The following is a 12,137-nucleotide window of genomic DNA, read 5'->3' on the forward strand; positions in this document are numbered from 1 at the left end:
GTCTTCCTTGCAGCTATACACAAAAGCATGCTGCAGGCCACAAGCCGAACGCATTATTAGATGGTCAACTATTGGCTGCTGGCCGCGATGACTTGGACGTTCTCTGTCACCAAGGCTTAGTCTCTTAGTCTGCTTAGTCTAGTCCGACCAGCCACCAGCTTAATTTGCATCCCGATCAGCTGGCCCAATGTCAATTCGACAACCACCTGCTTTTTTTCTCGCTTCTTTTATTTTTTTTTCTTCCGAGGTTTTTCTCTTATCATCTCATCCTCTTTCTGATTCTTATCTTGTATCCTTTTATTTTTATTAAAAAAATCTCCTTGACCCCGTGAAACGTTTCTCAAGAGAGGAGACTGAGCCCTTACCGACCAAGGCTGGGGGAGCTCCGCTTCATTCTTACCCGTTTGGGCCGACCGTTTACCACCACTGGCGCTACGCTGGCAGTCTTGGACTATTTCTTCGTCGCTTTGATCCATTGTGCAAATTTTACAGCAGTGTCTTCATTCTCATACTCATTTTTGTTCCGCGAGGCCAGCGCCCGAATCGTTTGTATGCGATAGTTCCACAACGATACCCCTTCGCAGGGCAAAAGCGCCCGAATTGGACATTGAAGTGTGAGCTCTATCGAGTCAATTGGCACACTGGAATTAGTTTGGACATTGGATTGCAGCTACTCCATTGCTTACACAAACCGCTATTTCTCCATCATCGAACTTATCAAACCAACCGACTATCCTTCATTCAAGATTTTACTGCAAATTGATGAGGAATAGACAAGATGGCAACGACAAGCTCACAAGCATCTCCAGTGCCATTCAATACTGCGCCTAATGGACCCCCGCAAAGATCAGGCAGCGGGCTCGGTCGTCCAGCCTCCGCCAGGTCAAAGAGATTGAGCATCGGAAGCGCAGAGGAACTCGCAGCAGCACAGAATTATGGAATGATACCACCTATGGCACCAGCTGCACCAGAGCCGCCGAGAGGGCCGCCAGTCTCATTTCGAAACAGCCCTATGCTAGAGCGAGCGGACATGCCATATCGAGGTGCTGTCCCTCGGTCATTTTCTGTTAGGTCAAGAAACCAAACTCCAGAAAGTGTCCATGCGCTGGAGACTATTGGATACGAAGATGGCAATGGCGCACCATATGAACAGCTTCAATATCCACCTTCAGGGCGGCGTGTTTCAGCAGGTCACCCAACCTACGCAACTCCTCCACCGGCAATGGCTAATTCACCCTCACAAGCGTCGCCAATGAATCGAGTACGAAACTCACGAGGACCTTCAGAGGCACTTTCGCGACCGACATCAGAAAGTCAGGCTTCCCCAGTCAGTCGCTCGAGCACTGTTCGATCCACAACGAGCGATAAATTCAGCGCACCTACGGGTCGATCTCCCCTACAGCAACTAGAGGGCAGGCTTGTTGGAATGAGCAAGGAGGAAAAGAGAGCGCGAGTGATAGAAGCCGAAAAGAGATTGCGCGAGAAGATGGCAAATCGTGAGAGTCAGCGAGGAAGTCTTGCTGTGCCAGATGCTCCCGTGAATACCAAAGCAGACACAGCAGAAAACCAACAAAATTTCTCGCAACCGGATGTTTCTAGAGATACCCCCGAGTTTCAACCTCAAAAGAGACAGGCTTCTGTTAGTCGCAAACCTGTTGTCCCTGAACACGCCCAATATGCCACGGTGCAGACAACTCAGGAGCCTCAGTATGCGCTCAGTCAGGATAGCCAAAGAATGCATGGTCCTCCTTCACAACCACAACAGAGACACCAAAGCGGGCGTCAGCGTATCCCTCCTGTGAATGGACAATCCGTTCCACCAGCACAATACCGCAATAGGCAAGTGAGTCCAGGTGTTTATGACCCCTCACCAATAGCACCAGGCATTCAAAGGACAGGAAGCATCAAAACACAGAGACAAATAAGGCCAAATTACGATACGCAGCGGCCTGTAACTTCTGCAGGTGGCCAGCCAATACCAGCCGCTCAAGATGCTCGTCCTGTAACCTCATATAATGAACAAACATTCCTAGATCCCGACACTGAAGTTCGTCCTACTCATTTTGCTGGGGAGGCTCTCAACCAAGCTGTCGGTGGACAGCAACAAACACCAGAAGACGCTCGTGATGTGTCCCCTGCATTAAAGAAATCAAAACGGAACACTGTGTCCTTCGATGTCCCACCGCCAACACCTCCTCCCCTGGATGAATGGCGAAAAGCTCCGGTAGCAATATTACGCCTCATTGACCGAGACTTTGAGCGTCTTGACGTCGACAAAGGGAAGGCGTGGTGGGAAAAGGGCAGCTCGAAACGACGACAAAGCCGAGCTCTTCCGAACAACTATCGCAAACCTACGCCCAAAGTGAACGAACGCAACCGATTCAACCCTTTGCTCTTTTTGAAGTGTGGCCCGTTGTTACGTTATCTTGGAATTAGGAAGGCAACCGTTGATGGACCCCAAGGGCCTACCGAGCAAGAAGTATGGCGCGGAAGTGTCATGATCGTCACAACGGATTCGATGTCGTCGCTAGAAACGCCACCAACGTTGCGTCTCTTTGCCCAGCCCATGGATCTTCTGCCTCCTCCTCCACAACAGATCAATGACGAGGAGGGAGCTCAACTAGCCCCCGAATATGTAGATCCAGTCGCTGGATTGGTGAAACTTGGTCGTGATGGTCGCGCATTATACGTCAAGCCCGTTGATCATTTGGAAGAAGGGGTTGATCTTTCATCCGTGGAGAGTGAGGATGGTCTTTTCGAGAGTTCTCGCAGCCCTATAGATTATGGGACCGACCAGAACAAAGGATCGACGTCTATACCAAGTAACAGACTTCATCCAGTCAATGGAGAGAATAGTGGTTTGTATGAAGAGGTGCAAGGATTTCGTCTGTATTCCGATCCTGCAAGAGATGTGACCTTCTGGCGGTTCAACATTGAAGTCGAACTAGGAGACAAACAGGAACGCATCGCGTATCGCATCAATGAAGGGCCGGCCATTGGATTCTGGGTTCCGGCAAAGGGTCAGTCGATGAACATTATGTTCCATTCCTGCAACGGATTCAGTCTATCTGTTGATCGCAACAAGTTCAGTGGACCCGACCCCCTTTGGCGAGACGTGCTCAATGAACATCAAACACGTCCATTCCACGTGATGCTTGGTGGAGGAGATCAGCTTTATTGCGATAAGGTCATGCAGGATTCGGAACAATTCGAAGAGTGGACGCGCATCAAGAATCCACACCACAAGAACAATGCACCGCTTAGTCCAGCATTCAAGGCTGAGCTGGAAAGCTTCTACCTAAATCACTACGCAGCATGCTTCTCACGTGGCCTCTTCAGTCTGGCTAACTGTCAGATTCCCATGGTCAATATTTGGGATGATCACGACATTATTGATGGATTTGGCTCGTATCCTGACCACCTCATGCGGTCACCTGTCTTTTCTGGCTTGGGTAATGTCGCTTTCAAATACTATATGTTATTCCAGCATCAGAGTTTACCTGAAGAGACTGAGGCCGACGAACCCAGCTGGCTTCTAGGAGCTGATGTGGGCCCATATATCAAGGAGAGAAGCCGCAGTCTTTTCATGTCTTTAGGAAAGGGAGTATCGTTCTTGGGCATTGACTGTCGTACTGAACGCATGGTATGTTTGATGTCTGGCCTGATCATTCATAAGCTAACTTGTTTTCTTAGCGCGAGGAAGTTGTTAGCGAACATACGTACGATTTGATTTGGGACCGTTGTTACCGTGAGATTGAGCGCGGTCAAGTCAAACATTTGATTGTGCTCTTGGGAGTGCCTATTGCCTACCCTCGACTTGTAAGCATCATTCTGAACGATTATGAAGGAGGCAACGTCAACTAACAATCTCATCCACAGGTCTGGCTTGAAAACATCCTGAGCAGTCGAGCAATGGATCCTGTCAAAGCTCTTACTAGGGCAGGTCTCTTCTCTGGTTTTGTCAACAAATTTGATGGTGGTGTTGAGATCCTTGATGACGTGGACGATCACTGGACGGCGAAGCATCACAAGACAGAGAGGACGTTGTTGATTGAAGACTTGCAAGATCTCGCAGCAGAGAAATCTGTGCGCATTACAATCCTAGGGTATGGTCCATCTATCATTCTCCGTTCTAGTAATCGCCTCCATGCTAATTTGAACAGTGGCGATGTCCACCTCGCTGCAATCGGCCAATTCTACTCAAACCCAACTCTCGGTATTCCCAAGGATAAGGATTACCGCTACATGCCAAATGTCATTTCGTCGGCTATTGTGAATGCACCGCCTCCCGAAATGCTGGCTGACTTCCTCAACAAGCGAAACAAGGTCCATCATATGGACTCGAATACGGATGAAGATATGATTCCTATTTTCACGCATGATGTGGATGGTAAGAACAGGAATAATAAGAGATTGCTTCCGCGTCGGAATTGGTGTTCTATTCGCGAGTATCATCCAGGTATGCTTTCCCTACCATCCATCCAGCTCATCCGATCCACCCTAATGGTCTTTACAGGAACAACTCCCCCGCCAACACCACCAACCCCCGTCGAGACTCCTGATATTGAACCAGAAAATGCACGACCAGGACTACTCAAACGCACATTGTCCTTGGGTCGCGGAGAGAGCCAGCCCCATCCAAGTACCGGTCTACTTAGACGTCGATCCGGCCGGGGCGCTCCACCAACAAAAGACTTCAACCTCGACAACGCGCAACAACGTCGCTTCAGCACCGACGCAACTGCTACACGCCGCCCACCCGAGAACGGTGACAGCTATTTTGCCGCATCCGACGAGCCACGACCGGGTCCATTCCATCGCCGAACCACCGATCTTTCCGCCAAAGCATCCAAAAAGGCAGCCCCCACCGCTGATGGGGAGACCTTTGTCAATCTCGAAGGAGGATTGGATATCACATTGAATTGTGAAGTAAACCCCCAAGACCCAGCTGGTATCACGACTCCGTACAAACTACTCGTTCCAGCTCTGTGGTTCGAAGGCAATGGCTTTGATCCTGAGCCACAGCCTATAAGGAAAGGGTGGAGGAAGTGGTTGGGCAGAGGGAAGCCGAAACGAGGTCATCCGCAACAACATGATGATCACCAACAAGAAGTCCATGGCCATGCGGACAGTGCACAGCAAGCGAGGGATGTAAATGCCGGCTCGTATGATGATGACGATGACGACGATGATGAGGATGAAGAGGAATATCGTCAAGGCCACGGCGCTCCACAAACACATCCCTATGCGCAAGGCGCGGCGCAATATGACGATGAGGCGTACAGTGACGAGGAATTAGATACGCCTCCCAAGAGGAAGAAGTGGTTGGGTCTTGTTTAATCGTTGACTACTTTTGAGCTTATTTTTCCGTCTCATTTTTTGATTTTTTTGATGAAAAGTGTACAATTTCGATACCCATGTCTCTGTATCAGACATCTTATGCATTCAATCGTCTAGCGCACTTTTTTGTTGTTCTCTCATATTACTCTACATAGCAGGTCTTGTTTATGTTCATGTTCATTTGCTTTTCTTCATATTCGAAAAGAGTTCAGTTGTATAACTGTTCCAAAGGCACAGTAAATTGGCCCCCACGAGGGTCACTGTACACACCGACGCCAGAGACAAAGACTCTCTTTGGGCTAGAGTAGTCTTGGATGTCCGCAAAAGAGTGCGAATTGTAACTTAGAAATAACTTGAGAATTCGACATCTTCCCAACCAGGATTGGGAGGCATCGTGAGGATAGACGATTTGACCACAGACAACGCAAGAGAAGATGAGAGGACTCATATTGCTGGAAAGTTCCTGCAAATACCTCCATTTTCAAGCTCACATACCTATATGCCTAATGACAAGACTTGCTTATCAAGAATCAAGATCCAGCTAGCACTAGACGGTGGGCCGAATTCGTTATCATTTATCAATCGCCGACAGAATCATCGGCTCGGGATGATTCGCGGCAGATGATGCCATGGCCTATGAGGAACGTATCCAGCATCTATCGAGTGGAGAGAGTGTTCTGGAAAGGTTGAAATGGGCGAGTTCGGGGGGAGAGTAGTGGACCTGGACACTGGTGGCTAGTTAATCTGGTGGTCGAGACAGTCGACGGTTGGTAAGCAAGATTCCGCCGCACGTGACAATGGGGGTTGTGCAAAGAACCCTCTTGCAACTTTCGACTCCTCGGATGATAAATCAATTGGTCTCCCCTTTGCATTGATTCAAGTCAAGCTATTTCTGCATTTTGTTTTATGTGAGTATATCTACTCTATTCGCCCGTTGGAAATTGCCTTTTTTGGCTGATTCTGACGCGCAAAGCACCAGCAAATTCTGTCTGCCCCTCGAAGTTCTCTCCTACCCACCACCCCCCATCAACAACCCCGCTAAACTTCGCTCACTCGCTGAGCGATATCATCATCCACCGTGTTTTCCTCGGCTTTTCGACGTTTTTCTTCTTTTTCTTTTAGATCTCTCGGGGTCTCTGCTGCGGCCGCTTCGTCGTTACAGCAAAACACCACATCGTCATCAGCTTCTGTAACGCCACTGCGTGCCGGTTCGCAACGAAAGATGGTTCACTCTAAAGTCGTCAGTATGTATTGCCTTTTGTCGGAATGCAATTGCAAAGAAGGAGAAGCAAGATGCTAACAGTTGACAAAAAAAGTCATTGGCTCCGGCCCTGCCGCCCATACAGCAGCCATCTACCTCTCACGCGCCGAACTCCAACCCGTCATGTACGAGGGTATGCTTGCAGGAGGCACCGCGGCCGGTGGTCAATTGACCACAACCACCGATATCGAGAACTTCCCCGGTTTCCCAACTGGAATTGGAGGCTCCGAACTCATGGACAACATGCGCAGCCAATCCAAGAGATTCGGTACCGAGATCATTACTGAGACCATCACTCGTGTCGACTTCAGCAAGCGCCCATTCCGGCTGTGGAAGGAATGGTCCGATGGCCCCGATGAGGAACCCGCACACACCGCAGACGCAATCATCATCGCCACAGGCGCCAATGCCCGTCGTCTCGATCTCCCTGGTGAGAAACAGTACTGGCAAAACGGTATCTCGGCCTGCGCTGTTTGCGATGGCGCAGTCCCGATTTTCCGAAACAAGCCATTGTTCGTGATTGGTGGTGGTGACTCTGCTGCTGAGGAAGCTATGTTCTTGACCAAGTACGGTAGCCATGTTACTGTACTTGTGCGCAAGGATAAACTTCGTGCTAGTAAGGCTATGGCCAAGCGTTTGTTGGCCAACCCTAAGGTTACCGTGCGCTTCAACAGCGTTGCTACCCAGGTTCTTGGTGAGGAAGGTCCCCGAGGACTCATGACCCATATCAAGGTTAAGAATGTGGTCACCGGCGAGGAGGAGACTCTCGATGCCAATGGTTTGTTCTATGCTGTTGGACACGACCCAGCAACCACATTGGTCAAGGGCCAGGTTGAATTGGATAGCGAAGGCTACATCGTCACCCAGCCTGGTACCAGCTACACTTCCGTTCCAGGTGTCTTCGCAGCCGGTGATGTGCAGGACAAGCGCTACAGGCAAGCAATCACCAGCGCAGGTATGTAAAAAAAAACCCCCCTTCCCAACAACGGGCATGTGCATTTGCTAACTTATTATTTTTTTTTTTTTTCAAAAAATACAGGCTCTGGCTGTATCGCCGCTCTCGAAGCCGAAAAATTCCTCGCCGAAGAAGAAGCCGGAGAAGAAGAACCCGCCGTCAAGACTGAAGTCGGACAATCTCGCATCGAGCCCGCCGTTGCTGAACAAGACGCTCAAAGCGCCCAGCAGAAGAAAGACAACGCACCGGCTACTGCGGAATACAAGCAGAACCCATTGCTATAAGCATTCCGCCTTCTTTGGATTATAGATTCTTCTTTTTTTGATATTTAGCGACTTTTTTTTTTCTTTCTTCGAAATCTCTTCTTTCCTCGTGTCGATGAAATGAATTGCATTAGATAGACGAATAGACGAATAGAATAGACTGGTAGGTTGTTTGCTGTTCATACGGTCTTTTCATACCTATGGATCTGAAATCTGCCATAACAAGATTTGATCACGAATTAGAAGAAAATATGTTCAGTGTAAAGTAAAGGGTATCTAATTATACTCGGCGCGGCTTATTTCTTTCTTTCCAAAAAGGGGTCAATCAACATGCACTTCCGAATTTCAAAACTGCTCTCTAACTTATCCAATCCTCTTCTCCAAAGCCTCCACCCACGGTCCCACGTACTCAATATTCTTCTTCATCGAAATCTCACTTTCGCGCACTTTTTGTTCAACGATGTTCAGTCCTTCGCGCCATTGTTCAATCTCTTTACTCATTTCCGCTTGATCCTTTTCCAAGGCGTCTAGCGTCTCGCTGGCTTCTGCCGCGCTTGCATGGATGGCGCGTAAAGAGCGGAGTCGTTCGAGGACGCTGGGAAGCAGTGGGTGGAGGGATTGGATGGTTGGAAGGGTTGCGTAGAGGGCTTGGATTTTGGCTGCTTGTTCTTCGCGCTGCGTGATGGATTCTGTGTTGTTGACTTCCGTTGCGCCGGAGGAGGTTGATGCATCGCCGCCGACTGAAGGGGAGTCGGGTGGAGCTCTGGCTGCGACTTCGCCGGCGCGTCGGCGTGCATTGGCGAGATTTTCGGCGTCGGCGGTGAGTCGTTTGATGCGTGAGGATAGTGATTCGAGTTGTGCGGTTGTAGTGGTGGATGTAGTGGCGGCGGTGTATGAGGCGGTTGGTCCGCCAAGAGTGCCTGTTAAGGCGGTTATTTGAGATGTGAGATGATCGAGAGCTGGGAGCACGGGTTGTAATTGTGGTTGGGCGTCTTTTGCTGCAAAGAATGGATTTGAGCCGCTCGAAATGCCCAATGCAGCCTCCATCATGGTGAGACGGGTATCGAAGGATGCTGCATGTTCAAGAAGGCCAGATGAAGAGGGGGCAGTCAATGTAGCCGGTGACGATGTATTCTTTTTTTCTATCGCGTTGGGGTCGTTCGATGGGTTGACGGCTGCCGCCAGTTTGCGCGAGAGAACCGCGTCCGATGTAGCGTTGGCCCTTGTAGACGAATAATGGATGCTATCCAAAGCCTTGCTCAGCTCGCTAATCCCATCATCACCATAATCGTCCTCATCATTATTTCCCCGCCCATCATTCTGCCCCGCCTGCTCCCTCCTCTGCAGCTCAGCTTTCAACTCCTCCGTCTCCCGCCTAAGCCGAGCCAATTTCCGCTCAAACGACTCCTGACCGTCCGCATCACTGTCACTTATATCTCCTATCTCCTCCGTGCCATCCCCATGGCGACGTCTTCTATGTCCCGAGCGCGATTTATATGCTTTCCGCTTTGTGGCGATGGTGTCGGAAAAATCGACTTCGCGAGCGCTCACGCCGCTGGCGCGGAGGAAATGTAGTCTTGCCTCATCGGTGTTGAGGTTGTTGCGGTCGATGTCGGGGTTGGATTCGTCGTCGGAGTCGGAGTTGGTGCGGATTGTGGTGGTCTATACGATTACGCATCAGCTTGAGAATTTGCAAAGATCCCTAAGGTGGTTTTGGACATACTGGAACTGTAGATGCGCCATCGGTCAGGTCTGGAGTCTCGTAGACATCTGGTGCAAGATCCTTGGAGGAGTTAGCTTTGCTTCGACGTTATAGGAGCGACGGTATATTGTTTTGGCACGCACCAGGTCGGGTAAATTGGCATATTTCTTATTCAGAGACATGGTTCCTGTCAAAGTGGTTGTATATTAAAAAGTTGAATGGTGGTGAAGTGTTGTTGTTTGACTCGGAAGGCGCGATTGGATTAGGTTAGGCAGTCCGTGGGACCGCCAGGCCCCAGGGGCAGCCCAGAGCTTAGCTCAACTACACCGTCTTCTTTCTCACACTTTCTCACAACTACTACGTACTAGCCACACTACCAAGGACATCCCGGCTTGGTCAACGATAATTAGCATATTATTGCATTAAGTTTCACATCGTTGCTCGCGATATAACCGTTGTTATCTCCGAGCTCTTCGAGTCGATCGGGCAAGCAGCGTCCATCACCCCTGGAGTCTAGCTGGATCAACAAGAGTGTCAACATGAGGCGATGATGGGAACCCATTGCGTGTTCTGCAGCGACTACAAGTACATGCGACAGGACGACACATTAATATAGAAGCAATAACAGCCAATTGCGATGACAATGGATTGGGATACTGGCCGTACGGAATACGGCAACCATACTCGATAGTTACTCTGTGGTGCATTCAGCCATTCACCCCTCCAGGCTAACCTCGAGTAGCTCACATGGGGTATATAAAACACCGAAAAGAGGTTCCCATGATCACTGAAACGAGTCAACGCTTAAACAATCTCTCACAGGCTAAATCTGACCGCCACATAGCTAGCATAACGACTAGTTGCTGCGTATGTATATGTATGTACTATGTTTGAAGTAGTATCGGTGACACAGTGCCGAGTCCTACCACTCCAGAGTACTCTGTAGTTGTATGTAAGTTAACGTTAGAGAGTCGGTAACTAGTTAACTAACTACCGTAGTATGTAAAACGTAAAACAAGCGGGGAGCGGGGAACTCAATGACGCCAGCAGGCACATGCAAATATGATTAACGTGTCTCAGCGCTCTTGTCACTGTTTCCTTCACCTCTGTACCTCGGATCACCTGCCTCAAAACAGAAGAAGAAACAACGTGCCATCGACCTTGGACAAACTAGGCAATAACTCTTCTGGACACTGTCAGGCATTGGTCCATCTTGAATGCAGGAACACGTTTGCTGTTCCTCGTTTTCACGTGAACCTCAGCCATTGCCTGATCAGATTATAAATACCTATTCCGGGGCGGTGCCTCCTTGAGATTTAGTCTGTTTCGAGATTCTATTTCACATTTTGCTGTTGTCATTCCCCTAGCTGTCACTGCCTATCTCGCTTCTCACGACATCACATCCTCTAGTCTAGCATCATGGCTGCTCCCGCGGACGTCACTATCCAGAACCTCAATGGCACCTGGGTTTTGGTAAGTTACCAGATAATACTTTTGTCGAATCCCTCCGACAAAAGATCGCTCAACTGACATTCAATGTGTAGAACAAATCCCTTTCTACCGACACCGACGCTATCCTCGCTCTTGTAAGTCTGGCCCCCCTCCTTGACACAACGAAACACCCCCTTCCAGGGAGCAACCTTGAACGGCTAATAAGAGGATATATAATATAGCAAGGTATCGGCTGGTTAACCCGCAAAGCGATCAGCATCGCCACAGTCACCCTCTCCGTAAATCAATTCGTCGAGCCCAACGCCGACGACCCCAACAATGCCCCCATCACCAAAGTCTTCATCGACCAAACCGCCACGGGAGGCATCAAATCCAGCGAACGCCGCATCACAGATTGGCGTGTCCGCGAACACAAGGATCGCACATTCGGCAGATGCGCGGCTCAGAGTCGTTTGATTCGTGGCGTCAAGGGTGCGGATGGGAAAGTACGTCCTGCCGTTGAGTTGCAGACCGAGCCAAAGGAGGAGAAGATACTCAAGTTTATGATGGGGGAGATGACAGTTAATGGCGAGGAAGACCCAGAGGGATTCTTGGTGGATGATATCCAGGAGAAGGATGGCGTGACCTATCCGGAGGGTGAGGGGCTGTGGTTGCAAAGCTTTGTGAGGAGTGAGGAGGCCCCTTGGACTGCTGAGCAGGTACGCACTCTTTATCTTTTTTCATTGGGAAGTAAAAAAGTATTACGCTAACAGTGGTTTTGCAGATCTGGGGCTTCGAAATAATCAACGGCCAACGCTACTACACCCGTCACATCGCCGTCTCAACCCAGGACGGCAGATACCACCTTGGCCGGTTGGTCTACGACTACCAGGGCCAGTAGACCGATAGTTAACGATAAACTATTATCCAGTTAACCCTCTTTTTTTTTTTCTTCTTCTTTTTCGATGACATGTCAAGCGCAGTTACGTTATCATGCCTTTTTCGGAGACGGGACCATTCGATCTTGCTTGCGTGGATAGGTAGATTATCTTATGCTTGGTAATTTGCTGGTCTTCTAGTCACGTCGATATGGATACCAATGCATAACAATGCATTACATCATGATGCCTCAATTATTTTCATAAAACTAGAAATATGCCCTTTTGACAAAGTAGGTAACAGACA

At 49.4% G+C, this 12,137-nt stretch overlaps 4 protein-coding genes across 4 annotated transcripts; 3 read left to right on the forward strand and 1 right to left on the reverse strand.

The window, feature by feature from the left end:
- Positions 1–778: 778 nt before the first annotated feature.
- Positions 779–5,340, forward strand: EYB26_005192 (uncharacterized protein; the record flags this gene model as incomplete). The annotated part of the gene is made up of 5 exons (XM_054264482.1): positions 779–3,643; positions 3,694–3,819; positions 3,880–4,106; positions 4,164–4,459; positions 4,517–5,340. 5 exons carry the CDS (start codon positions 779–781, stop codon positions 5,338–5,340), a joined length of 4,338 nt encoding a protein of 1,445 aa, XP_054120457.1.
- A 1,222-nt stretch (positions 5,341–6,562) lies between these two features.
- Positions 6,563–7,840, forward strand: EYB26_005193 (uncharacterized protein; the record flags this gene model as incomplete). The annotated part of the gene is made up of 3 exons (XM_054264483.1): positions 6,563–6,584; positions 6,657–7,556; positions 7,641–7,840. The coding sequence occupies 3 exons, from the start codon at positions 6,563–6,565 to the stop codon at positions 7,838–7,840; spliced, it is 1,122 nt and encodes a 373-aa protein (XP_054120458.1).
- Positions 7,841–8,182: 342 nt separating this feature from the next.
- Positions 8,183–9,703, reverse strand: EYB26_005194 (uncharacterized protein; the record flags this gene model as incomplete). Its single annotated transcript, XM_054264484.1, has 3 exons — positions 8,183–9,481; positions 9,543–9,602; positions 9,665–9,703. The coding sequence occupies 3 exons, from the start codon at positions 9,701–9,703 to the stop codon at positions 8,183–8,185; spliced, it is 1,398 nt and encodes a 465-aa protein (XP_054120459.1).
- A 1,237-nt stretch (positions 9,704–10,940) lies between these two features.
- On the forward strand, positions 10,941–11,853 carry EYB26_005195 (uncharacterized protein; the record flags this gene model as incomplete). The annotated part of the gene is made up of 4 exons (XM_054264485.1): positions 10,941–10,994; positions 11,066–11,107; positions 11,195–11,671; positions 11,737–11,853. 4 exons carry the CDS (start codon positions 10,941–10,943, stop codon positions 11,851–11,853), a joined length of 690 nt encoding a protein of 229 aa, XP_054120460.1.
- Between the last annotated feature and the right edge of the window lie 284 nt (positions 11,854–12,137).

This window comes from Talaromyces marneffei, chromosome 4, assembly GCF_009556855.1.
Source record: "Talaromyces marneffei chromosome 4, complete sequence".
Taxonomy (NCBI): Eukaryota; Fungi; Ascomycota; class Eurotiomycetes; order Eurotiales; family Trichocomaceae; genus Talaromyces; species Talaromyces marneffei.